Source organism: Neodothiora populina (genome assembly GCF_041146345.1).
Source record: "Neodothiora populina strain CPC 39397 chromosome Unknown canker_contig_15, whole genome shotgun sequence".
Taxonomy (NCBI): Eukaryota; Fungi; Ascomycota; class Dothideomycetes; order Dothideales; family Dothioraceae; genus Neodothiora; species Neodothiora populina.
The window spans coordinates 2,700,155-2,726,247 of NW_027191413.1; the positions used below are offsets into that span (position 1 = coordinate 2,700,155).

A 26,093-nucleotide genomic window follows, 5' to 3' on the forward strand; every position below is an offset into this window, starting at 1 on the left:
TTGTATCAAGGTGAAATACCTTAGCAGATGAGAAATACCAAAAGACAAATGTCTTTATATACTCTACTCTAATCTTGTTGTGTCCCATTCGCTCAATGATTTTATTTGTATGTTTGGTGTCGTTGCTACTGACAGAGTAAGCTTCTTGGGCTATTAGAGTTTGACGAACAGTACATCCGAAGTCTTCTATCTCGGGGGTAGGTGGCTGTGCTTTTGTTTGTCGCGAAATCTATAGATTTGTTTCTATTTCATGTGCCTGTCAGACAGGCCTGACATGAGCTCGGAACTCAACTAGATCTGCAATTTGAGATCCTGAGGAGCGCCATCTGCTTCGCCACTCTTGATCATTGCCTCAAGCTAGGATGGGTGTTAGTGTTATCTTGATGCGAGGAAATAGAGCAACAAAACTTACGAATTCCAGATCAGCCAATGCCTCCTGAGGCTTCAACACATCCGCTTCCTTCACCCCACCAGTAGCTCCAATAGCCTCACTCCAAACCTTGATCTCAGCCTTGACTCCGTTGCCATCATTCTCGAACGACTTCTCCTCGACTCTTCCGTCCTGGAACTTGATGGTAGTGCGATCGAAACCGACATCAACGATGCCATTTTCGCAGACAACGACAAACTCACTAGCCCTCGGGCCCGAAGCACCGAAAGAGATGTCCACAGTTCCCACAGCGCCGTTGGTGCATTTGACGGTTCCATTCAAAGTGTCGATGGGAGGAAGCCACTGTCTCGAAAGCGAGGTGAAAGCACTCACACGGCTGACCTTTGTCTTTCCTCCGGCGAGCAGAACGCGGACTCCAGCCAGGAAATGTACACCGCCGTCCAGAAGGAATCCACCCTGATAAGAAGGTGTCTTACGCCAAGAAGTCAGGAAATACTTGTTGCTACCATCGTCTTTGACGAGGAGCTGGACTCTGGCACGGAAGGTCAAGATGCGGCCCAGAGACTCCGGGATGGCGATCTGGGAGGCTCCGTAGTGGAAACGGGGCAGGTGGCGCCAGTTCTCGGCCACACCCCAGGTCGGGAAAGATGAGGACGCAGCTCTCTTGCTTTCGTACCAGGACAGCAGTTCTTGTGCGTCGGCGAGATCTTTTGCAATGGGTTTCTCGCTCAGAACGTGTTTGCCTGCTTCCAGGGCCTGCTTGATATAGGTAGGCTGCGCGGGGATTGGGAGAGCGATCACGACACCCGAGATGTCATCGCGAGCGAGCAGATCCTTGTAGGAAGGAGTTGCTGAGTCGTCTGTGTAGATAGTGATCTCATTGTCCTTTGTTAGGGTCTTTGGAATATCAGACAAAAGAGATTTGGCCGAGGAGAGGGAACGAGAATAGAGTGCTTTGAGGGTCACCAACTCCGAGTTGGCTTCTATAGCGGGCTGTTGCAGTGCGATTAGTTTCGAGACATCCACCCAAGGAACATTTTATGGTCCGGAGGATATGTACAATGTGTGATTCAGCGACAAAAAGTCCTAACGTATTTCCATATCAGTACTACAGTACAAGAGCACACACTACTTTTAGTCCAAGGCGATCCTACCGCTTCCGATTACAGCAATGCCGAGTGGTGCCATTTTCCCAATACAATTCGTGTTCGTTCGTCTCTAATAAGGTTTTGTTTGACAGAAACAAGAGGCGGCGCTATGGACAGATAGATATACACAGCAATTGTTCTCTATGTGGGGACCTACAGAAAGTGGTAGGGAATACGCTATACAAACCCCACATGACGTGACAACAAGCGGGCATTTTGCACTTAATGTCGCCATGCTTTTATCCACCAATCTCGCATAGTGCTTTGGTATGTGGCAGCTACAGAGTAAAATACTGATACACTAATAGTGGACCACTTCCATTCAAGACAGATTTCAAGACAGATGCAGCATCTTTTACCGTACTCGATAAATGTACTTGCGAACGGGCGAAGTCGCGACATTGCGGAGGACAAGGCGGAGGTAGGCGGGGCATGATAGGAACAAGCCTATCTCCGCCATCTGCGGAAATGTTCCTGGCCGAAGCTAAAGCTATCAAGGACTAATATTATTACTGTCCATCCTACGATTAAAGAGTCGATAGCTCTACAAGCACACAATTGCAAGGATTCGTACCAGAAGAATTGAGAACGATATGAGAGCACATCAGGCCTTGCTTCAGCTCACTACTATTCACGCCTCATCTCCATTCTCTGAGGATCGTAGAAGTGAGCAATCCATGAACAAATGATTGTGTTCAAGTGAAGTGACCCTTTGATGCTCTACAGATGCACAATCTTGCTTGATCTTCAAGCTTGAGTGACGGTACTTTCTAGGCAGTGACGACTATTTCCACGTCGATTATTACTCACTGCCGCAGTATCCGAGTAGTGAATAGATGCTCATTGTTCACTCCTATCGTATCTGAGGGTGAACAGATTACTTGAAAGACTGTAGTGAGCCATGTAAGATATTGAAGTCCACTACAGCTCGCTCAGTCAGTCTTGCATATTCTTAGGTCAGGTTCCTCAAGAAGTAAGTAAAACAAGAATCATCGATAATGTGAAGCTAAAATGATCTCAAATTAAAGACTGAAGTCAAGATGACTTCAAAGGAGAGTGAATAGAAGTCGAAAATAAGGGAATGGGAAGATATAAGCAAATAAACAGCATTCTCATTTATCCCTCACTTTCTTTTTCACCAACTCATAGCTCTTCATTTTCCCTCTACTCACTTATCCTATCACTCTGTACTACTTCTCCTCTGCTCTTGACTTCTTGGTATACCACAGGGACTGCGTCAGCGTTTGCTCAAAACCAGGCACTATGTAACACAGATCTGGTGTCTCTTCGCGATAGAGAAGCAATTGCTTTGGACTCCGGCTCCGAATTACCATGTCCGATGAGTGACTGCTCGGCAGTCTTAGCGCACGCTGGAACTTTGAAAAAACACATCAAAGAACAGCACGACCAGGTGTCCGAATGGTCACCAAAGCCATGCGAACATAGCTGTTGTCCCACCAGGCACACAGCAAGACCAGGCACTATCAACATCTCAAGAAATAAAGTCATCCTCAAGGTCAGCTGTAGCAAGTCATAATGTATTATAACGTTATTAATAGTCTTCAAGATTGCCACTGATCTTGGGTGTGTGCCTGTTCTTTGGGCGGGGTTTGTGGTACATGCTGACTGGTGACGAGCAAACGCCGACGCAGTCTCTGTTGTGTAGCGACATCCGGTATTCTTGGTACATTTGAACAAGAATGGGGTCGGTGGGTTTCTGCTGTTGCGTAAGGCATCTTCCATGGGATATTGCGCCTTGTGCCCAAACCTATACAACAGCACCGGCCGACCTTAGGTTCTAAGGTGTACGCTGGACTTTGGGGACTATTCGAATACCTGGTCATGTTGTTCTCAGATGTGTTTTCTTGAGATGGCAGCGTGCGCTGACTTACTCCTAGTAACTCAAGTTGCTATGTCTCAACCAGAATTCGTAGATGACTCGGAGGAATTCGATTCCTCCGAGGTCGAGTCTAGCGAGGACGATGAGCCCGCAATTCTGCACGGAAGGAAATCCATTGAGAAGATGATTCAAAACGCAGCCGAGTATCTAGAGGACAGGCACACACCCGAGATTAATCGCGATCTCAGAAATTATTGATAATACTATAATACACTATGCCTTACTTCAGCTGACTTTATATACGCATCTCATTTTCCCTGAGATGTAAATGGTGCCTAGCCCTATGCCTGGACTCTCCCCTATGCCTGAATGTTCCTCTTGCCTGGAATCTGCTCTTGCCTGGACATTCCCTTAGCCTGGACCTTCCTCTAGCCTGGACCTTCCCTTAGCCTGGCCCTTTCGCTTGCCCGGACTCTCCTCCTGCCCAGTTTTGTCTTGTGCCTGCTTCAGCCCCTCCCAGTACCTATTTCATCCCCTTCGCCCAGGCCAGCACAAGAAACAGGCACACACCAAACCAGGCGCATCTCAAGAAATGACAATAATACCATGATATATTATGCTTCACTCCAGCTGACCTTGTAGCAACATTTTTATCCTTGAGATACAGCAGTGCCTGGCCCTGTCTCGTGCCCTGCCTTGTCTTAGGGCTGCGCTAAAACTCCAGTCGGGAACATTCTACCCTCGTCTCTGTGTCTGGTGTATGCTTGATGCCAACTATCCTTCTTAGACCTTAGCAAGCCTTCGCCGACACCGGGCGACTTATGGATTTAGTGGAGATGAGTGTCTCCTATATCTGCTTAAGACAGGTAACTCTATCTAGGTATGGAAGAGACAGCAGCCATATCTTACAATTGTAATGAATAGTACTTAATGCTAAATTACTGAATTTAGCATAATCACCGACATGAGGAAACACCTCATAACTAAGAGACACGGCATGTCCGAAGAAGAAGCCAACAAGGCTATCGAGGACTACGGGATTTACGAATCCCGGGAGAGCCAGGTTCGAATACCGAAAATGAACAGCCGAAGTCAGGGCACATCAGACAGTGTCCAGGCATAGGGCCCGGCCGGGCACTATGTACATCTCGGGGAAGTGAGATGCGTATATAAAGTCAGCTGAAGCAAGGCATAGTGTATTATAGTATCATTAATAATCTCTCAGATCGCGAATATTCTCCGGTGTGTGCCTGTTCTCTGAGTAGGCCTGGATGCGCAGAATGAACATCCGAGGTCAGGGCACATCAGACGTCCATACTGACGACACAGTAACTGTGGTTGATCAACCTGTCCTAGTCTTCCTAGAATGAGCAGCCAAGACAGAAGAAGACTAGGACAGGTTGATGAACCACAGTCACTGCATTGTTGGTTTCTTCTGCTATTGTGACACTTTCATTCAGTGAAGTAAACAACAGTGCTGGAGCAGGAAGCCGCTCTTCGTATGTGTTTGGATTACTGTCTACCGTTTCATTGTAGAAGGAAAATTAGAGATGAAATACAAAAGACTGGGTATCTGATAATGTCATGCCATTCCCCATTTATGTATGTGTGTGATTTGTGTGACCGCCCCATTTTTCGCCTTGTTCCCCCATTAATCCCTGCCTGAGCAGGGGAGCACCTTTCCTGAGCTCCGTCGTCGTGGTTCAGTGGAGCCGGTAGTAGTGGAAAATGAGTAGAGAGAAAAATAACCAAAGGAGCCGTAGAAGAGAATAAGCCTGGAAGGGGGAGGGGTATCAGATGAAAATAATTTGCACGATGATAGATGCAATGCTCAGAGGAAGATCTGCATGACGTGGTTCTTGTTGACTTGTTTCCCACAGCCCTGGACTTGACATGCATTGAACGGGCGCGGTAGGACGGGATCGGTGATCTTGGCTTTGCCCTTGCCTTTGGCCTTGGACTTGCGGTTGACCATGCAATCGCCGCAATAAACCTGATGAAGCTTGTGTTAGTATCTCTGAAGCGATGTGCCGAAAGGCAAAGGCAACTTACGTGACCGCAAGCTTTCACCACCCAGACTTGCTTCTTCTGATCCGTCTTGCCAAGTCCCAGCTCGTCCTCGCAATTCGGGCAAACGAGAACATCGTCCTCTTCGGGGCTTCTCGTAAAGCCAGGAGCTGGCTCTGGAGGAGGACTGTATTTCGGCGTCGGAGCTCTTTCCGGGGGTTCGTCGACTACTCCGAAGCCGATGGTCTCGTAGTCCATAGTCATAGGTACACCAGGGCCAGGTCGTCTAGGGTATCTAGACGCAAAACGGATGATGGTAGCATCGCCATCCTCGTCCTCGTCGGCCACGAAAGCCCGGTCGCCTCCACCGAGATTCACAAAATGTCCAAACCCCCAGCCCACCGGGCCTCCTGCGCCTATATTTTCTCCTGTCCGTCTTGCTCTTCCTGTGATATATGCGGCATGTCGACCGCTGGAAAAGTCTCCCTGCCTTGCCTCGCTGTGACGGCCGTGTGGAGGGACGACATTGATTCCTCCTGGTCTGCCCAACGTGCGGACATGTACAACCTCGTCGTCATTGTTGTCGTTGGTCAAGTCGAAGAAGCGATACTCTTGTTCATGTATTGGGGGGTGCGGCGTAGCTTGCCGTTCCTGTATCCGTGACCGTGGTGATCTCGGTCGTTCTGAAACAAATTGAACTTCGGGACTCGAGCGTGGCGGAGGATATTGTGATTGTGTCTGCTGCTGACGCTGTTGCTGTTCCTCCCATGGTCTCCACGGCGGTTGCTGTTCTTCGTGCAGTGGCGGCGCAGGTCTGGGCTCAGGCGAGGCGGGCTCTGCAGACAGATCTATTATCTCTCTGCCGAATCGTGGTAGACGTTGATTCCGTACCGGCTGTGCAGGGGCGTCTGGCACCGGGGTGGCGGAAGACGAAGGCATGGAATCGTCGTCGTCGGTAAGGTCGATTACACTGGTATTGTTACTGTTCATTGTTCGTGCTGGTCTCCGGAAATCCAGCCCATCGCCGGCGTAGCGGGCTCGGAAGGGTGGAAGGGCCAGATGAGGGTGTCGTTGCTGCACCGGAAGGGGAGATTCTCGGTCGGGCGTTGTGCTGTCTTGGGGGACAAATAAAGGTGATTGAGACTGCGAATTTCGGTGGGCAGCCTCCATCTGTGAATAGCTTCTCTGCAAGACAGAAGCAATCAGTATCCGGAAAGAAACATTAATGATAATATCAGTCGCCGCTCACCTTGCCGTGACTTTCTTGGCGGTGTGGATTTATGCCATGAGATGGCCCACCTTCCATTCTTGATTTCTTTGGACGAGAGTAGTAATCAACCGCCCTTGTTGCAATAACCAAGACGAAATATGCAGACAAGATCCGTGGTACAGATTGCAAGAGCAGCAGGTAAAAGGTACAGTCGCACGACTGCTGAGAATCTAGGCCTTAGCGAGGTGCAAGTGCAAGTGCAAGTGCAAGTGCAAGTGCAAGTGCAAGCAGGTGCAAGCAGGATGGTGTTGTTGAAGGTGTGGGGTAGCGGTAGCGGCAGCGGCAGCGGTGCGATAGGATAAGGTAGCGTTACAATACAGATCTTGACCTCGTCTGGTGTGTGACGTTGGGCTTGGAGGATTGGCCAAGGTACTTGTGATATTCAGCGTTCCAGCAGGGTCAGAAGATGAGAGAAGGAAGTGCAGACACGAAGAAGATGCATGTGAAGGTCGGAAGACAGCCTTTCACAGCCTGATGTTTCCATCAACCGCCATGGTCACTTCGAGGCAGATGTGATCAGTAAGGTAGCTAAGGTACGGTGGCGGTTATTCTTCGAAGCTTATTACTGTACAATTGGAGAAGCCACAAAGGGCACAATGTTCTCTTCGATAACGATATATAAGTCTGAATGGAGCCTCCATAGCCTCCATAGCCTCCTGGTTTTTAGCATTACAAATCCTTTTCTTTTTGCCGCATCATTCTTCCTGGCAGTTTCTCGCGAACGCCGTGATACCGGCGGCCATGTATCCCGTTTCCTTTAGGTTGACAGAGTGCTGATTGCGCCATCGCTGGCAAGGGCGAGAAGGCTTTGCGCCTGCGGACCCCACTGCGCGTCAACGGCATTAAGTGCCTTTCTGAACGGCTCTGACCAGCTCTTGGAGCTCTTCGCGTAGTATTGCACAGCTACAAATCCTTGTCCAGACACTGCGAGGAACTGCCCGGTGTAGTCCCAGCTGACACTTGCCACGGCCGTTCCCATCTCGAGCGTCTTGATCTCGGCCATCTTGCGAAGATCCCAGATGCTTACACTAGTCTGACCCCTGGACGCAGATGCCAGCCATGTGCCGTTCTCAGAAAAGGAGATTGTCTGTAGAGGAGCGGTCTGGGTCGTGGATTCGAAATTTGCCACGTTTTCTCCTGATTTCGTGTCAAATAGCTTGATAGCTCCGCCTGCACCGCCGGCGGCGAACAAGTGTCCGTCGGGGTGGAAAGCGGCAGTAGTGAGTTCTGTGATGTTTGTTAGCTTGATCGAATTGCAAGTTATCTGACTCAAGTCTCGTACCAGAATCGCTGAAAATCTGCACAAGCGACTTCAACGAGACAAGATCGTAGAGAATGTAGCTCTTGTCAACTCCAACAGATGCCAGAACATCGCCACAAGGGTGAAGAGCTAGTGCCGTCGCGACTCCCGCGTGTTGGTCGAAGCTTGCGACTTCTTCGCCATTATCGAACACCTTGACGGATCCAGTTGAGAGAGCAAGCACGGGCTTGTTGCCATACCAAAGTGCGTCAACAACAGATCCACTGCCACACTGCAGGGTTTGTGTGACCTGCCCTTGTGATAGTGAATATACACCTGCGACACCATCTGAACCTCCAAGAAGCACCAAGTCGCCGCTCTCGTCCACGGCTAGAGATTGACTGCCTGCATATAGAGGCTCTGAAGTGTTCTTGGCATCGAAGGCCTGCAACGATTCTTCAGTGACCCAACCATCGGGAATGGGTCGCTTTCGTCGGGTCGAGGAGAGCTGCTTCTGTGTTTCTTCAATCTTTGCGACAATGGCCTCCGGGAGACCCTGTCCGTCAACCTGCATAGCATCGCCATTCGATCCATTGGCACCATTCGACGTGATTGACACTTTGGCTAGCGCATCTCTGGCCTCGTCGCGTTCTCTCTGTAGTCGTGCGATGACTTTCTCGGCAGCATCGTTGTAGTAAAGCGCGGTACTGAGCTCCTGACGCGTCTCTGCCAGTTGCTGCTTCAACTGGTACGTCTCCAGCACGATGGCGTCCCATTCATTTTGGAAGGTGGAGAGCAGGGCAGGGATAGAGGTCAGAGTTGGCGGGCGCGGTCGAACAGTGCGAGCTTGCTTCAGGTCCACGAGGTCCTCCACGGCAAGCTCTTCGCCCGTGACTGGATCAGTGCCGTTCTCAGAAATGTAGGATTCGATCAATCTTTTCTCAAAGACATTGCCTATAAGTAGAATAAGCATTGGCGCATTTCTTGTTTGTATGGTGTATTGTCTTACCACTCTTGCGCGAAGCCACAGGCTGTTGGGGCGCCTCTCCAGAGACTACAGCAGTTGATTAGCGCATTACTACAACATGATCATCCATGTAGTCGGGTAGAACTCACTTGCGCATAACATGATGGCGGTATTTATGTTTCGCTGTGATTGTTGCTCGCGCGCCATGAAAGGTCCATGTATCACAACCTCAGTTGCAGAGATGTGTTTGCATGTGAGTTTGCATCCATCTTGGCAACAGCGCTTTCCATCACGGGCAGCTACCACTTCACTTTCAGGCACCTTATCAGGCAACGAGACCATATCGCTCGCACCAATACCCACATGTCAAGAGCTCTGGGAGGTGATGTTTTCATATGAGAAGAAGACATGTCATTATTTTAGGCATATAGAAAACAGTCAACCCGATCTAGAGTCCCTGATGGCCCACGTGAACGCCTCTTTCTGATGCCTTTCCACCATATCGAAGTCTACAATCCATTTGATGCTTTTTCCTCCTACTCCAGTCCGATCCATTCACCCTCACCCTCTCCGTCTTCATCATTACCCATCTCCTCGTCATCATCGCCAACGACAATTTGGTCTTCGACTCGCTTGACCTCTAATAACCCCGATTTCTTGTCCTGCTTTCGCGGTTGGGCAAGTAGATAAGCAACAGTGTACTCGTTGCTCTCGACCACACTGAAGATGTCCTTCCTGATCTTGCCCACCGCTCTCTGGACCATTCTGACGACTTCTGCGTACTCGCCCTGTCTGTCCTTGAGCACTCTTCCGTGGTACTTCAGGAGTGCCTCGAGCCAAATCAGGTTCAGTTCTAGGAAAGGCGAGGTGTCGGACTGTGTGGCGATGTGACGGAGCAGGCGATCGAGATAGACGATAGGGAGATCTGCCACGACGAGAGGAATGTCGGCGGCAGGTATCGAGCGGTAGACTCGCGTCAGGAGACGGGTGCTGTTGAGTCTGAAACACATGACCAGCGCTTGAAGGTACTTGCGCTCCGTCAGTGTCTTCAAAGTCGATGCAGGGGTGATGTCGAGGTCGAGGTCGAAGGGGTCAAACGCGACAGATGCATCGAGGGAGTAGACGAGGAGTCCTTCGGTTGATGCAGCACAGAAGGAGCGACCAGTGGGTGAAAACGAAACGCCTGGTACACGGACTTCAGGTCCTATACGCCTGCTCGCCGCGTCACCTCTCTTTGCGCCTGGGAGGGAGTTGTCAAGACGGTCTTCTAGATCCGATGCTTCGCCTGTTGTGTCAATAAGGCCAGCGGGGCCTGCACCTTCAAGAAGGTTCTTGGAGTTCAAAAACTCCTGTGTTCCCTCCAGTGACAAGTTCACCGAGACAGTGTACTTGTGCAGTAGAACGCCGCTGGTGACGTCGTAAAGACAGATATATTTGCTGTTGCCCGAGGCAACGACAACACTGCCGTCGGAACTGTAGGAGAGGCAGTTGAACGACTTTGTTCCTGCCGCATTGGCTGCCGTGCGGCGGTCGGTCAATTTTCTGCCGCCAGAGACATCACGACGTCCGTCTAGTCCGGCTTCTTGTGTACCCTCAGATAGATTCCAGAAGGTCAATTGGCCATCTAGAGTTGTGACTGCGATTTGTTTGCTGTCTGGTCGCACAGATACGCAGAGAACATCTGCTTGCAGCTGTAAAGGTTCACTTGTTTGAGTGCGGGCGAACACACTCCATACTCGTACTGTATGGTCCCATGAGCCAGAAACGAGAGCGGTGCTGTTCGGTGAAAAGGCGAGCGAGGAAACAGGTCCTTCGTGTCCAGAAAGTTGGTCAAGCAACTGCCCAGTCTGAACGTTCCAGATGTGAATGTCAAAGGAGTCGACACTGCCTGCGGCTACGACTTCACCAGATGGATCTACCGCCAGGGATGAGAAAGCCAGCCGACTGGGAGCTGTGAATGTGCGGAAGCTGCGGTAGCGTATCAGATCCCACGCTCGTATCGAGCCATCCAAAGACGCAGTGAATAGCACGTTTCCTCGTTTCGCAAACTCACACGCTGTCACCGCTGCCGTATGCTCCGTGAAAGTTACAATGCAGAAGCCCGATGCCACATCCCAGACCTTGATCTTGCCATCGTCAGCGGTGGTGATGATTCTGTCTCCCGAAGGCGAATACGTCAATGCATTCAGTTGGTCAAAATGCCCTTGTTGCTTGAGGATGTACGATTCTGACTGCCATTCCCATACCAATAGTTGACCCAGGGCTGAGGCGCCAAAAGCCAGCCACTCACCGGTAGAGTTGATGGTAACAAAATCGACATCATTTTGCGAAATACTGAGGTTGTGGATCTGATTGAAGTCGGGAAGTTCATAGAGACCAAAAGTACCATTAGAGAACCCAGCAACAAAGAGATTTGACGAGGGATGAAAAGAGGCGCAGGTCAGATGCGCATCGTTCTGCAGGAAGTAATGGCGCTCGGCGATCCTCCATCGGAAATTTTCCTCGATTTCCATCTCTTCCTCGGGAGCATTTCGAGGTGGCAGGTATTGCCACTGGAACAAAGCGCCATCTTTTGAGACTGTCCATATGGTCTCCTGGTCTGCGGCGAACCATGCGCCATAGACGCCTTGCCTGTGTCCGCCAAGTGTGGTTGCCTGGAAACCTGGCTCCGGGTCGAGACTCCAAATTCTTGCAGTCAGGTCTTTCGATGCGGAAAGGAAGAAGCGTGAGTCGCTGGACCATTCAATGCTCTGTACAGCATCGTAATGGCCGACATATTCCCTGTGCTTAACAAAAGGCGCGAAATCGAGACCGCCGTCCTCGGTGTCAGCCGGTGTGGATGGGGTTCGCCATGTCTCAATCTTCCTGCCCAGGGCAACCGCGAAGTGTTGTCCGGACGGAGAAAAGGATAGCGCAGTGACGGCACCCTTGAAGGAGAAGTAATATAGTGAGATGCGACGTTGAACGTGGGTCAGGATTGCTTGTCCATCTTCGTCAACCGTGAGGAGAAGGTTGCCCTTGGGATTCAGAGCAAGGCGGGCGATATTCCGTCGGTGGGCGAAGGGCAGAGTATGTGATTTATTGTTGACAAGGTCGAAGACAGTGACGCGATTGCCTACCGGAGACAACAGACATGTGCCATCGGGACTGAAGCACAGGTTTCCTTTGCGGTATACCGTGCCAAGAAGGTTGGAGAACTGCGAACAGAGTGAGTAGTGTTGTGGATGAGAGTCGAAAAGCTATAAGACAATACCTTGAAATCAGTCTTCATGATGTGACGCCCGTAACCCCAGAATGTTTAGATCCTGGAATATGGCAGGAAGGCACGACTGACAGGTCTTCAAAGATGAGGTGATCTATAACCAAAGATTATACGCACCTCGATTACAACTTTTTTTGTTCGCGCCGCATGGACTTTAGAAGTTCCGAATCTTCTGCTTCCCCGCAATCCACATCACCGCGCCGCCGATTGGGGTCCTTGGCGCAGGGTTCACGTTCAATGAATGCAAGCACGGGCCGCCTCGTGTCAAGTCAGGGCAAGGGGAAAGAGGGAGAAGCCACGCTCGATTAAGCAGGCGTGGGAAAGGAGAAGGTCCAGCACCGTTCGTACCTTACGAATGAATGTTCAACCTTCTGTGCTTCCTGCCTGTTTCTCGTCACATTCGTTCGTAATTCGCAAATCCCCAGAATTGCACTTCTCCCAAGTTCCTTCCTTATTCATACCTGAGATACCCCCGGCAGCTTCCTGGCATTCGCCGTCAATCGTTGCTGCACTTGCTTCATCACCTGACTACAGCTAAACACGACAACACCTTTCATACATCCCCGACATATCTGAACAGCATCGGTTAACAGACTCGACAGCATGGCCGAGACGTTGAACCCCATTGGCATTGCCAACGTGAGTGCTGTTGTTGATTGTTCCTAGTTGTGTGTACTGACATGTTCGATTAGCTCCCTAACCAACGGTACGCGCTGCGGTTTGTCCATGGTGGCCACCATCATCGCTAATATCCATCTAGCCACAAGATCGTCGCCAAACGTGGAGCTGCCTTCACCATCATGGTGCGCCTTGCTCGAACCTCTTACTATCAAGTGGCTGTTTGCTTATAATAAATCAGGTGGCAGGAGAGTCAGGCCTCGGAAAGACTACCTTCATCAACACTCTTTTCTCCACGACCATCAAGAACTACGCAGACCACAGACGCCGTCACCAGAAGCAGATTGACAAGACCGTCGAAATCGAGATCACCAAGGCAGAGCTCGAGGAGAAGTTCTTCAAAGGTATCGTAGAGCCCAATGCACAGCAAGAGATAACAAAACTTTGTACTGACTTGCATTGGTGCAGTCCGCCTGACCGTTATCGACACTCCTGGATTCGGCGACTATGTCAACAACCGCGACTCATGGCAACCCATCATCGAATTCCTTGACGACCAGCACGAGTCGTACATGCTCCAGGAGCAGCAGCCACGCCGGGGAGAAAAGATTGACCTTCGCGTTCACGCCTGTCTCTACTTCATCAGACCCACTGGCCACTCCCTCAAGCCTCTCGACATTGAGGTCATGAAGCGCCTATGCAGCCGAGTCAATCTGATCCCTGTCATTGCCAAGGCAGACACTCTCAGCCCCCACGACTTGAACGCCTTCAAGGCCAGAGTGAGTCCTTTTCGATCTGTCAGTTTACGCTAGTATTGATCAATATCAGGTACGCCGCGTCATTGATGCTCAAGGCATCAAGATCTACACGCCCCCACTCGAGGAGGACGACGAGCCTGCCATGCAGCACGCACAATCCCTGATCAGCGCAATGCCCTTCTCCGTCATTGGCAGCGAGAAGGATGTCTCCACCGCCGACGGTCGCACCGTCAAGGGACGTCAATACGCATGGGGTGTCGCCGAGGTCGAGAACGAGGAGCACTGCGACTTCAAGAAGCTGCGCGCCGTGCTCATTCGCGCTCACATGCTCGACCTGATCCACACAACGGAAGAGAACCACTACGAAGCCTACCGTGGCCAACAGATGGAGACGCGCAAATTCGGCGAGGCCAGGCCGCGCAAGCTCGACAACCCCAAGTTTAAGGAAGAGGAGGAGGCTCTGAGGAAGCGATTCACGGAGCAGGTCAAGGTCGAGGAGCAGAGATTCAGGACCTGGGAGCAGAAGCTCATCTCCGAGAGAGATCGCCTGAACAAGGACCTCGAGCAGAGTCACGCCGTGATCAAGCAACTGGAGAACGAGGTTGAGGGTATGTCGGGCAGCGTTAGAAGCGGTCGTCGTTAAGCGGCATTTACCTGGAGTGCAAATGGAGCGAGGTCGGTTTTGGCAGTACGAACAGAAGCAGCAAAAAGCGACGGGGAGAGACTTGAAAGCTTGCGTGCGTGTGCGTGGTAGCATCAGAGTGCGACGCCGAGATACCTCTTTTTCTTTCTGACTTGAACCCTTGTTGACTGGTGTCGTAGTCGTACTTTTGGTAGATGCAGAGAGACAGTCGCTGGCTCTTTTCTTTAGGTTTCTCCTTTTCTTTCTTCGCTTACTATAATATCAAGGATATTCCAACAAGTAATACAACCAAGGCAGACCTTTTTGTGGCATGTGACGAAGGGCGGGGGAGATAAAAGATACATGTATTTTGTGAGATGGAGTTATATACTGGGAGAGATTGATGGTGTTCGGGAGTGGGCATCAATACTCGTTGGGGCTGCTACATGTCGACAAGACATGTCCTGACCCTTGTATCGTTAGTGAATGCCGAGTGCGAGCTCGGAGCATCCTTTGCTTTTCTGACAAGCTCATCGTCTGCCACCTCTACCGGCGCCAGCTCCTCCCATACCACCCATACCGCCCATCATCTTCATCAGCGACCCCATATCAGGCATGCCACCACCTCCGGCGCCGCCCATGCCGCCCATACTCCTCATCATAGCGCCGAGATCCATACCGCCCAAATTAGGCATGCCGGGCATTCCGCCGGCGCCAGCACCACCCGCACCGCCCGCGCCGCCCATGGCAGCCAGTCGTTTCTGCATGGCGGCCATCTGCTGCTTATTATTGCCTCCGCCCATGGCGCCCTGGGCGCGCTGCATGTTCTGCATTCCGCCCTTGAACTTCTTGGCCATGCCGCCCATGACTTTCTGCTGCGAGAGCAGCTCCTCGACTTCGCGCACGGAGGTGCCGCTGCCTTTGGCCACGCGCGTCATGCGCGAAGGTTGGTCGACGAACATGCGCCCGTCCGAGTCGAGCTCCGCCGTCGTCATGCTGTCGCAGATGTAGACCATTCGCTTGAGCTTCAGGCTGCCTTCTTCGTCGTCCATGGCGCCTGTCATTGATGAGAGCCCTGGGATCATGCCTGCCATTTTGGACAGGGGCCCCATTTTCATGATGTTGTTGAATTGGTCGCGCAGGTCGCGCAGTGTGAAGTGGCCTTCGGCGATGTGCTTCATTGTGTCTTTCTGGTCGAGCTTGAGGGACTGCACGTGTTCGACGAGGCCGGCCACGTCGCCCATTCCGAGCAGTTTGGACACGAAGGATTGCGGGTTGAAGCGCTCGAGGTCGAGGAGGTGCTCGCCGGTTCCGATGAAGACGATGGGGGTGTGGGTTGCTGCTACGGCGGAGATGGCGCCGCCGCCGGCCGCTGCTCCGTCGGTTTTGGTGATGATTATGGAGCCGAAGTCGGCGGTTTCTTTGAAGGCGCGCGATTGGGCTTCGGCGGCTTGGCCGATGGAGGAGTCGAGGACCATGATGGTCTGGTTGGGAGTCACGGCTTGCTGGATCTGCACCATCTCGTCGAACAGGTCTTGTTCTTGTCTGTGGCGACCTGAGGTGTCGACGATGATGATCTCGAACCTCTCCTTTTTGAACTGCCCCACACCCTCTCTCGCGACGACGACGGGGTCCGTCTGGGTCAGGGAGCCGTAGTATGGGATCTTGGCCTTGGTTGCGTTCTGCTTGAGTTGATCAAAGGCACCAGCACGGAAAGTGTCTGCGCACACGAGGGCGGTCTTGAATCCTCGGGCCTGGTAGTATCGCGCCAGCTTGGTACACGTCGTCGTCTTACCGGCACCCTGGAGACCGACGAACATGATGACGTTTGACTTGCCCTTCTTGGGCTGGTAAGGCGTCGTGTGAGGATCGACGAGCTTGACGAGTTCGTCAAAGACTGCTTTTTGGATTATGCGCTTCTTGTTGGCGCCCGCGGGCAGGTCCTTGAAGTTGACGGATTTCTTGATCGAGTTGCGCAGGCCGGCCACGAGCTTGATGTTGACGTCGGATTCGACGAGGGCATTGCAGATCTCTTTGACCATGCCATCGAAGGCCTGTGGTTGTCGTGGTGGTGTCAGTTGCTATTCGATCAGAGAGACTTTGCTGACAATATACCTTTTCGTCGAGGGTGGCAGCCCTGGTGAGATCGTTGAGGGCGCCATTGATGCGGCGACCTAGATCTTGAAGAACCATGGCGGATCCTGCTGGCTTTGCCTTTTAGAGAATGTCGGGGTTGGTATACAGAAAGATCAAAGGTGAGCTGGCAATTGGAGGATTATCGCTATAATAGAACATGTGGGGAACCTTGCAGAACCCAGGAGGCGGCGGTGGCGGCGGCGGCGGCGGTGGTGGCGGTGGTGAGGAAGCCCGAGCGTGCGGCGGGGCGGAATACCTACTCTTGGCACGTCACATCCGCCGCAACAAAGTCCTTGGCCGAAATTCTCCAGGGTCTTTCTTCACTACTGAGATCTTTCTGCGCCGTCTCACTAGGATAATCTTTTCCCTTGCAAACAACAAAAGTGACACCATAAAAATGGGAAACCCGAGCGCGAAGAGAATACGCGAAGAAGGCGTCGGCTTCCGAAGACCGGCCAAAAAGATCCGTCGCAACTTCAAGAAACAAAAGGGCTACCACAGTTCCAGCGACGAGAGCGACGATGATGTCCAGACGCAGTCCAGAGACTTCAAGCCTGTGAGCATGGAGGAGTCGGATGATGAGGGGGATGGACCGGCCAAGGCTCCTGCTCCGACGAAGAAGTCTGTTCTCAAGCCCGCGCTGAAGCCGACAACCAAGAAGGCCGTTGCTGAAGCTTCTGCTCCTGAGAGCGAGGATGAAGAGGAAGAGGAAGAGGAGGAAGAAGACGACGGCGACGACGATGATGATGATGACTTGGTAGAGGACTTGGATGATCTAGAAGACATGGACGACGAGCCCGACCTTATCGACGAAGACGAGATCGACCTCAGCGACTCAGAACGTGCGAACGGGTCCAAGAAACGCAAACGAAACGACCCCACCGCGTTCGCCAATTCCATGTCCAAGATTCTGTCCTCGAAACTGTCTACATCGAAGCGTCAAGACCCCGTGCTGTCGCGAAGTGTCGACGCCGCCACTGCGTCGAGAGAGACGATAGATGCACGGCTCGAAGCCAAGGCCAAGCGTCAATTACATGCTGAAAAGAGAAAGGCAATGGAGAAGGGACGAGTCAGGGATGTTTTGGGTCTCGAGTCGACCGACGTCAGCACTTCAGAGATCCAAGAGGCAGAGCGACGCTTGAAGAAGACCGCGCAACGCGGTGTGATCAAGCTGTTCAACGCTGTCAGAGCAGCTCAGGTCAAGAGCGAACAGGCGAGAGCCGAGGCGAAGAAGGAGGGTGTAGTTGGAATGTCACAAAGAGAAGAGAGGGCCAGCGAGATGAGCAAGCAGGGCTTCCTCGATCTCCTTGCCCACGGAGGAAAGAAAGCTCCTGCTGCGACTCCCCAGGAGGCTTAGTTGATTCTGTTTCTGTGTTATCATTACACAATTCACGAGCTTGCGGCTCTGCTTGCCTTGCGTATGGCAATCATGCTCTCGGCATCTCCCGACTTGTCGTCCAGTGCTGCCGCCTTTTGCAAGAGCTGTATCGTCTTCTTGATCACTTCCGCATCCACCCCTCGCACGTTGTCGCTGAACTCGACCGTCTTCAGCCACGCCTCCGCGTCTTCTCTTGAGTACTCCATTGTGCCTGTGATGTGTTCCACCGACTCCTCGCGGTTGTCTCGGAAGTACCCGACTCCCTTGTTCAGCTTCTCCGCCATGTCCTCGAGCTTGTTGTCCGTTGCCTCTCTCGCCGCGATCATCCAGCTGGGCCACGGCGTATGAATGTCGCCCACGCGCCTCAGCTCGCCATTATCGTAGAACTTCTTGGTAGTGAAGTGCTCCCACATGAAAAAGTCGGCTTTGTCGCCGTCGTTGACACCATTCCGTAGCGCCCTAAAGTCTCCCAGGGGCACGACGTCGAAAGGCGACTTGGACGAAGACAGCCAGCCAGATTGGTCAGCGAGCACATACGACATGACATAAGACCCGCTCCCGATCCTGGACACGCCCACTCGTCTGCCCTTCAGCTCCGACTTGTCATTGATTGAGCTCTTGTTCCCCACGCTTATCGCCCAGCACAGCGGGCTGTCGACATAGGTGCCCGCGAGCTTGTACACCGGCGTCTCTTTTGCCGCGTTTGTCTTGCCCAGATCCGCCACGAAGCCTTCTGTCAGGCCGATTGCGACATCGATGCTGTTGTCTTTTAGTGAAGACGTCAGGGCGCCGGTGCCGGTGGGGAAAGGTTTCAGGTCGGCATCGAGTCCGAAGTGTTTCTTTGCGAAGTGAAGTGGGGTCGAGAAGTGTTCTGCCGTCTTGCGATCAGCAATTGCTTGTTTGCTACTCTTGTCAAGGAGACGATACTTACCGGGGATGAATCCTATCCGCAATCTCTCCCCCGAAGTCATTCTTGGAGTCGTCGTGGAAAAACTGCGTCTGCCGACACTTGCTGCGTTGTCAAGGATCTTCTTAGAAAGCATATCCGTCTGGCGGTGGGGCTTGTACAGTTGATCTGGATTCTTCGTTCGGGAACTGTAGAGAGAGTAATATGTGGAATTTTTGGGGACTGCTGTAATTACATAAAAGCATTCCCCCGCTGCGCAAGTAACAATGTGGGGAGGCAGGTGCATGTTGCATATCCATCGACGACGTCAGTGTACAACTGCACATCACAGCATAAAAGCGTGCATATTTATGAATCCAAATGCCAACATCACATGCAAGTCGTCTCGTTCTTGACTCCAATATTGTTCCATCCCTTGTTCGTTTGTGTCTCGAGACGTTAGTCAACATGCCTCCTCGCTTGACCTTGAAGTCTTTCTTACAGCAAGCGAGGCACACTCTCAAAAAAGCTATCGAGAAGAAGGATAGAGTGACGTTTGTCATAGGCAATGAATCTGCAGGTGAGTTGGTATGATATATCACTTCTGATCCTCTTCATACTTGGTCACGAAGTGCAAAGAAAGATCGGACAGGATGTAGATGAATTATAGAGTGTGCGTGTTCTGATCTTGCCAATCACAAGACCTCGATTCCATAACAAGTTCCATCATTTATGCATACCTCCAATCCACCGCCAGTAGCAAACATACAAAACCTATTCTCCACATCCCTCTTCTGAACATCTCGAAAGCGGACATTTCGATCCGACCAGAATTACTTGCTTTACTACCCTACGCGGACATCCCACGAGATCATCTCATCACTTTAGATGATCTACCTTCTGGAACATCTTCTGCTTCTGACCTCAAGTCTCATCTACCGCCCCAAAACACCGGCTGGATCCTCGTCGACCACAATGCTTTCCAGGGTACACTAGGGTCAGTGTACTCGGACAGCGTCGTAGGATGTGTAGACCATCACGTCGACGAAGGCAAGGTTCCAAAGTCGAGTGGCGACGAGCCGAGAATCATCGAGACGAGCGGCAGTTGCTCGAGTCTTGTGATAAACCATTGCCGCCGCTCTGTCTGGGACCAGCCATATTCAGACACCGATGCCTCATCCTCACACGACCAGCCAAACGAGAAGACGGACGAATGGGAATCCCAAATATCCCATCTCGCTCTTGCGTCCATCTTGATAGACACACGAAACCTGCAAGACGCATCCAAAACGACCAAACACGACAGAGACGCCGTCGAGTTCTTGTTATCGAAGCTCTCCGCGCCTGCATTCGACAGCGCGTCCTTCTATAACAAGCTCGACGCCGCAAAGCGAGACACGAAATCGCTTTCTCTGAATGGCATGCTAAGGAAAGACTACAAGCAATGGACTACTGCTGCCGGTGCTGCCGGTGCTGCTGCTGCTGCCGCCTCTTCGTCTTGTGGGCCTTCAACTCAAGCGATACTGGGTATAAGCTCCACAGTGCAACCGCTCTCGTATCTGGAGGAAAAAGCCCTCACAATGCCCACGGACACAGAGACCTCATCGTACTCTCGCCCCTCCCCCTCATCTCCTGACCCCGGATCCGAACCCTCGTCCTTTAAATCCCTCGTCTGCGAAGCAACCTCCTTCGCAGTGTCCAAACACCTCTCTCTCTTCGCCATAATGACAGCCTTCGAGTCTTCATCCACGTTCCGGCGCGAGTTATTCCTGTTGAGCACAGACGCTGCTGGCGCTGACGCGGCGAGGAGCTTTGAGGAGGCTGATGCTGAGAAATTACGATTAGTCGAATCGAGTCCTGGTAAAGTGGGCGACAAAGAAGAGAGAGATGAGAAGAGCGATGAAGGAGAGGGCAAGGGCCAAGTGAGAGTCAGGATGTGGAAACAGGGCGATGTGAGCGCGAGCAGGAAACAGGTTGCGCCGCTTTTGAGACGGGCGTTGGAGGAAGTAGAGAATTAGACTCGATAGACGTGATGGCAAAATCAGAGAATGGTCATGTGATAGGATGAGTGTATTGTCATCTGAGGCGTCAACCCGTCAATTGAGTTGACTGTTGTCTGAGTGAATGTTTATCTGAGTGTGAATTGTCATCCGAGGATTTGTTTGTCATCTGAGTGAAGTGTCATCTGAATGTCTTAAGACTGAGTGAATCATCATTTGAGTGAATTGTTGTTGGAGTGAAGTGTAGTCTGAGTGAAATATCACTGTCATAGAACAAGTTAGAGATTAGAGTAATAGAATAGGTAAGCAGCCGACAAAATCATTGCATTCGGTAATATTTCCCTCCGTCTCGCATGCATTCCTCTGCTTTCGCACACTAAACAGCCTTAAGTGTCGACAGAAATCCCACCACCACCTTCGATTACAAAGAAAAAAGAAAAAAGAAAAAAAAAGGGAAAATAAAGCGCTAAGCTCCCATATTCCCGCCCAGCAAAACCTCGAGCATATCATCACCATCAATAGCGGGTCCGAACCCCGTCTGCTGCACATTCTGCGCCGCGAAGATGTTATCTAGCGGTAGCGCGAGCCAGCCCTGGTCGCCGCCTCCGCCGCTGTTGCCTGCATGAGAGGCGTAGATGCCGTCTAGGAGCGTGCCGAAGGCGGTCGTGTTTCCATTGCTGTTATTGTTGTTGTCGTTGGAGTAGTTGTAGTAGTCTGAGGAAGAGGCGGACGAGTGGCCTGGGGGCAGGGGCGGAGGCATTAGCATGAACGAGTTGTCTCCGCTTGCGTTGTTATTGTTGTTACTGTCGTCGAAGTCGAAGCCGTCGAGAGGGTGAGGTGGTGGTTGTGCTGTCATGACATTGCCGTTGCCGTTGCCGCTGTTGGTCCTGCTGTTATCGTTGTTGCTGGATCCGTTCATGTTACTGCCGCGGCTGTTGTTGCTACTATAAGACTGCCAATTGTCGATGCCGTTTGCATTGCCGCGCATACCAGCCGGCCCGCGCTCACTGCCGCCCATTATGGAAGAACTGGACGTGGCATACATTCCCTGAGGGGCAGGACTTTGGCTCACTGCTCTACTTGCGCCCTGTCCTGACCCTGTCACAGACGCACCGCCAGAACCAGGAAACCTTTTGAGCGCTTTCGGAACACGTTCGACAAGCAAAGACATGTGTGTGGCGAATCCATTCGAGATATGTACATCGTCGACCACATTGGACCTAATCGCGGTCACCGTGCGTTGCATCAGATCCAAAGAGATTGCCATTTCTTTCGAATTGGCTCCAAAGGCAAACGTCTGCAAGATCCCGTGTAGATTAGTAGATGAACTACGCACTTTTCATGATATACATGGTGAGAAACGAGTATTGACGAAAAGCTCGCAACAACACTAGACAACGAAAAAGAAAATGTAAAGTATCTCGGCACACTCACCTTGACTAACACCATCGTCACCGAGATCACGCGAAAGTTCGTCCTCACTGGTACGTGAGTTAGGAACCCGTCAGGCGCAAGCCCGTTGACGACAATCTTCAACACGTTCCGGCATGCGTCGATGACAGCGCCCACGTTCTCTCGATCCTCACCGTACCACTGGTTCAGACGATCTGGAGGAATGGCGCGCCCTTGGTCACCCTCGGCCGCACTATTGTTGATGCACCGTTCAACGACTGCCTGCAATGCGAGCTGGTTCACGCAGACCCGCGAGTGCTCGTACTCGATCATCATGATGTGATACATTTGTGGAGGTACTAGTGACCAAGACTTAGCATTGTGATGAGCCGGCAACAGATACGATTTGACTTACTGTGTTTTCGGTAGCTATCCACATCCTGCCTCCACTTGGTCAACTGAGGATTGATTTCTTGCAGCAGACTCTTGTATCCGCCGCTCCGTATTATGTCTCTCGTGTACAGTCGATTGGCATAAAGCTTTTCGTTCCCAATCTGTACCAACCTGGCAAGTTGCAGCCAGAAGTGAACGACGACATCACGAATATCTCGAAAATTAAAGGTTGTTAGAAACAGTTCACTCAGGTCAGGGACTGCGTAGCCATGAGGCAGCATTGCAGTGATTCCAAGACGGCCGCTTGTTTGCGTGATGTAGACGAGCAGCATGCTCTTAACATGTAAGCGACGCTGCTCATAAGTGGCTCTCTGTTCATGCGTCATAATCTTCGCATGCCGTGTAGTGTCGGTGTCGAAGACGCCAATCTCCATGGCCACTGACATGGCAATATTCAGGAGCTTCCAGCACATACGATCACTCCTGAAACACGGCTCGATCCACGCCTTGATACCTGACTTTTCGTTGTTTCCGTTGTAAGAATCACCATCGGCAGGATCTGGAGCCATGAGTTCGGCGTCATCGCCATCTGACGGAAAATGGACGTGTCTAGAGTGCCATTCTGTCAGGAGCATCAGACTCTCCACAGACCCTAAAGTCAGAAGTCCCCGTCTAGACAGTGGATTTACATCGCATCCTGCATCTCCGTGCAGAGAGCTTGCATAAACGCCAGGCAGTTCTCGACCCCACAGTACGCGGTCGATCATGCTCTGCGTGTAGTTCCATAATCGCTGATGGAGAGCAGAGGACCGTCCAAGAGAGGCTTTTGATAACGGCGTATACCGTGACGCGATCATCAATATCGTCACAGCAAGTAAGGGCTCATTCTCCAACAATTCGCGATGCATCGCCGGTCGACGATAATCAGGGACGCAGATGGGAGTCAGCGGACACAGATAGGTATAGAAGTAGTCAATGTACTTGATGCCTTCCTGAGCCGAGAACCAGCCATTTCTGACGAAGCGAAACCGCGACCAAGCTTGCACAGCGGCGGCAGTCTCTTGTTCATCTGCAGGCATGATACTCGGATCTATGTTCATAGTCGACTGCTTGCTCATGGGCTTGACTCGTTGCTGCTCTGGGCTTGCGTGTGGTCCAGTCACAGGGCTTACTATAGATTGAGCATAATGATCGAAACTTCCTGTCGGTTTCGAGTCTTGCTGAGCAGCAGCTAGCAGTACTTTGAGAGCGTCATGACCGTGGTGCAGTTCGGCAGTCTGCAGAATCGCGGCGGTATGATTATTGACCTGCTCCTCGTTCTCAGAATCGCCATAACTCCCATGCAGACTGGATTGATCAGGGCGACGGAGTGGCTGGTGGCGGCCGACAGACCCACCTGGTGTCAGTGGTTGAGCAATATAAGCAGGTGAATTGGACGAAGGTCCGGCAGCAGTAGCAGCAGCAGCAGCGTCAAAAGAGCCAAAGTCACTGCCGCCCTCAGTCCGACCATCCTTCAGGCGTTTGCGACCGCCACGAACCTCGTAGTCATCTACTTCGACTTCCTCGAGACCAGCACCGGAATCAGCCGCACGCTTCTTCCGTCGAGTGGCGGAAAAGTAACATTCCTTTGCCTCGCGACGACATCGCACGCAAGGTGGTTCATGTGGATGGTCTACCGGACCCAAGTCGCATCGTACCTATGCAAAAGCAAAGCGTCAACAGCCAAGATACATAGTCTACACGAATAGCTGACCGCGACGCTTCACACCGGGCGGGGATTTATGACAAACCTTTCGGCGTCTGCAAGGTATGCAGGCTTGGTAGGTGCGGGTATGTGATGCATTCGGAGTGACGGACTTATCGCCTGACTGATGTGCATGCACTGATCTGTCGTCAGGAGATGCCATAGCCATCGCTGCGGTTTGACGACGACGAGATGTGCGCTTCAAGGTGTTGGACCGACGATAGCCGCAAACGACGAGCGGTATCGAATGGCGAATCGGGGTGATGACTCCTCTGTGTCTTGTGGAAGCGTTGATTCAGAAATAAAGGTAGTGGATCCAGGCAGAACTACTCGTGATCTTTTTGCTTCTGTATCGTAATGTCTTTTGGCCACGGTGTGCGAATGCGGCGTGGTTCCAAGATGATCGCGCAAACAGATGTACTACTGTATACAGACTTCCACCATTCGCGACTAAATTCATGCGACAAGACGGAATTCACAAACTAGATACCCCCGGCTTTTATGGTCTCATAGGCTCCTGCGGTGTACTCGAAGAAGGAAGTACATCGACTCCTTCTGCTTATCGTATTATCTAGCCATTTGAATCGTGTGGAAAAAGGCGTATCTTATGGTTGCCCACCTTAAGGTAGCCACTGCTGAATGTGATCACGTGCGACAGTATGCGCCGCGGGAAGTTGTCGAGTTCTCGACGGCGCATCGGGAGATTGACTGTCAAGAAGTCCTGAGAGACGTTTTGATACCGAGGAAGACAAGGCGACAAGTCTCTAGATAAGGTATATCACAGAGGAGCTGTCAGCAAGACACTGTTCGTGGAGACTCGGTCAGTATTACAGATCGGTGCGAGTAGGTACTTCCATCTGTAGGTAGGTGCACTTGTACAAGTAGGTGGTGCACAGACCAAGCATCGCAGAGCGGAAGGCGGTCATTCCTTCCAACTTTGGACCTCGTGGATTTGAGAAAAGTGATGTATTAGAGAAAGAAAGCTGCAATTAAGTCTATTACCACAACTTGCACGCCATTATCATCAACAAATCACCGGCCACATCCGAGTAGTCAGACCGTCAACTTTTACATCTCAGCCCACACATATCCCACAGCCGCAAACATGGTCAAGCTTGAAGAGGTCCTCGACGAAGAGTTCAACAAGGCCCAGGTTGGTCCCGATGCCGACGAGGACTGGGACACCGACTCTGGTAAGTAGAAGAAAGACAACTCCGAGGCTCTATCTACGACCGGCTCTGTACATCGAGTACGCCTTGGTCCTGTATATTCGGCGTTTCAGAGAAAAGAACACCGGACTGACTTTTTGTTCTCCGGCGCAACCCACAGACTCCGAGATCCTCTCCGATGACGAAGACGACCTCGCCCTCGCCGACGAGTCCCTCGCCGACCGCATCTACGCCCTCAAGGACATCATCCCCCCTACCCAACGCAAATTCATCTCCAACACCGTCGCCACCACGACTTCTTGGGTCGGCTCGGGTCTCAAGTTCAGCGGACAGACGCTGTGGGTTGTGAGCACGAGCGCGCTCTTGCTCGGTGTGCCGTGGGCGTTGGCTTTTGCCGAGGAGCAGCAGCTCGCTGAGATGGAGCGCGAGATGAAGATGCAGCAGGGCGCTAATGAGGTATGTGTTGAGACCGAACAACTCTTGCCTACAGCTTCTGCCAAACGCGACTCTTATGCTGACTCTTTTTGCCTTTACAGCTTCTCACCGCCGGTGCAGGCGCTCAGCCCCAAGGCGCAAGCCCCGCTCTCTAAGCAACCGCAATAAAAAAAAAATAGAGAAGACGAAAGAAAAGAGCATGAGAACGCGACCCGCCAAAAGGACTGAGATGAACACGAATATTGCAATGGGTCTACTTCTGGTTATTCTTTCCTTCTTGTGTAAAATCATATCCCAGCCCCTCAAACCTCTACTTTCCATCACATCACTCGAAGACTCTCCACGGCATCTTCATGTATAAATAAATATATCAATTCACGTTTTCGCAATACCAAAAATATACAAAGATTCTTTTTGGCCCAACTTACAATTCTCCT

The 26,093-nt window shown here is 51.7% G+C and overlaps 11 protein-coding genes across 11 annotated transcripts; 4 read left to right on the forward strand and 7 right to left on the reverse strand.

Moving 5' to 3' along the window:
• Positions 1-291: 291 nt before the first annotated feature.
• Positions 292-1,579, reverse strand: AAFC00_003258 (uncharacterized protein; the record flags this gene model as incomplete). Its single annotated transcript, XM_069342710.1, has 4 exons — positions 292-357; positions 413-1,384; positions 1,452-1,477; positions 1,546-1,579. The coding sequence occupies 4 exons, from the start codon at positions 1,577-1,579 to the stop codon at positions 292-294; spliced, it is 1,098 nt and encodes a 365-aa protein (XP_069199215.1).
• Positions 1,580-5,210: 3,631 nt separating this feature from the next.
• AAFC00_003259 (uncharacterized protein) lies at positions 5,211-6,692 on the reverse strand (the record flags this gene model as incomplete). Its single annotated transcript, XM_069342711.1, has 3 exons — positions 5,211-5,372; positions 5,432-6,571; positions 6,636-6,692. 3 exons carry the CDS (start codon positions 6,690-6,692, stop codon positions 5,211-5,213), a joined length of 1,359 nt encoding a protein of 452 aa, XP_069199216.1.
• A 721-nt stretch (positions 6,693-7,413) lies between these two features.
• Positions 7,414-9,025, reverse strand: AAFC00_003260 (uncharacterized protein; the record flags this gene model as incomplete). The annotated part of the gene is made up of 4 exons (XM_069342712.1): positions 7,414-7,883; positions 7,939-8,850; positions 8,906-8,950; positions 9,013-9,025. 4 exons carry the CDS (start codon positions 9,023-9,025, stop codon positions 7,414-7,416), a joined length of 1,440 nt encoding a protein of 479 aa, XP_069199217.1.
• A 374-nt stretch (positions 9,026-9,399) lies between these two features.
• Positions 9,400-12,134, reverse strand: AAFC00_003261 (uncharacterized protein; the record flags this gene model as incomplete). Its single annotated transcript, XM_069342713.1, has 2 exons — positions 9,400-12,060; positions 12,117-12,134. The coding sequence occupies 2 exons, from the start codon at positions 12,132-12,134 to the stop codon at positions 9,400-9,402; spliced, it is 2,679 nt and encodes an 892-aa protein (XP_069199218.1).
• A 594-nt stretch (positions 12,135-12,728) lies between these two features.
• On the forward strand, positions 12,729-14,144 carry AAFC00_003262 (uncharacterized protein; the record flags this gene model as incomplete). Its single annotated transcript, XM_069342714.1, has 6 exons — positions 12,729-12,764; positions 12,818-12,831; positions 12,886-12,928; positions 12,985-13,147; positions 13,212-13,522; positions 13,572-14,144. 6 exons carry the CDS (start codon positions 12,729-12,731, stop codon positions 14,142-14,144), a joined length of 1,140 nt encoding a protein of 379 aa, XP_069199219.1.
• A 509-nt stretch (positions 14,145-14,653) lies between these two features.
• Positions 14,654-16,316, reverse strand: AAFC00_003263 (uncharacterized protein; the record flags this gene model as incomplete). Its single annotated transcript, XM_069342715.1, has 2 exons — positions 14,654-16,177; positions 16,239-16,316. The coding sequence occupies 2 exons, from the start codon at positions 16,314-16,316 to the stop codon at positions 14,654-14,656; spliced, it is 1,602 nt and encodes a 533-aa protein (XP_069199220.1).
• A 340-nt stretch (positions 16,317-16,656) lies between these two features.
• AAFC00_003264 (uncharacterized protein) lies at positions 16,657-17,616 on the forward strand (the record flags this gene model as incomplete). Its single annotated transcript, XM_069342716.1, has 1 exon — positions 16,657-17,616. The coding sequence occupies one exon, from the start codon at positions 16,657-16,659 to the stop codon at positions 17,614-17,616; it is 960 nt and encodes a 319-aa protein (XP_069199221.1).
• A 32-nt stretch (positions 17,617-17,648) lies between these two features.
• AAFC00_003265 (uncharacterized protein) lies at positions 17,649-18,608 on the reverse strand (the record flags this gene model as incomplete). The annotated part of the gene is made up of 2 exons (XM_069348076.1): positions 17,649-18,508; positions 18,569-18,608. The coding sequence occupies 2 exons, from the start codon at positions 18,606-18,608 to the stop codon at positions 17,649-17,651; spliced, it is 900 nt and encodes a 299-aa protein (XP_069199222.1).
• A 383-nt stretch (positions 18,609-18,991) lies between these two features.
• Positions 18,992-20,541, forward strand: AAFC00_003266 (uncharacterized protein; the record flags this gene model as incomplete). The annotated part of the gene is made up of 2 exons (XM_069342717.1): positions 18,992-19,103; positions 19,226-20,541. 2 exons carry the CDS (start codon positions 18,992-18,994, stop codon positions 20,539-20,541), a joined length of 1,428 nt encoding a protein of 475 aa, XP_069199223.1.
• Positions 20,542-20,989: 448 nt separating this feature from the next.
• On the reverse strand, positions 20,990-24,221 carry AAFC00_003267 (uncharacterized protein; the record flags this gene model as incomplete). The annotated part of the gene is made up of 4 exons (XM_069342719.1): positions 20,990-21,820; positions 21,958-22,274; positions 22,331-24,005; positions 24,099-24,221. The coding sequence occupies 4 exons, from the start codon at positions 24,219-24,221 to the stop codon at positions 20,990-20,992; spliced, it is 2,946 nt and encodes a 981-aa protein (XP_069199224.1).
• A 936-nt stretch (positions 24,222-25,157) lies between these two features.
• AAFC00_003268 (uncharacterized protein) lies at positions 25,158-25,811 on the forward strand (the record flags this gene model as incomplete). The annotated part of the gene is made up of 3 exons (XM_069342720.1): positions 25,158-25,245; positions 25,382-25,677; positions 25,758-25,811. The coding sequence occupies 3 exons, from the start codon at positions 25,158-25,160 to the stop codon at positions 25,809-25,811; spliced, it is 438 nt and encodes a 145-aa protein (XP_069199225.1).
• Between the last annotated feature and the right edge of the window lie 282 nt (positions 25,812-26,093).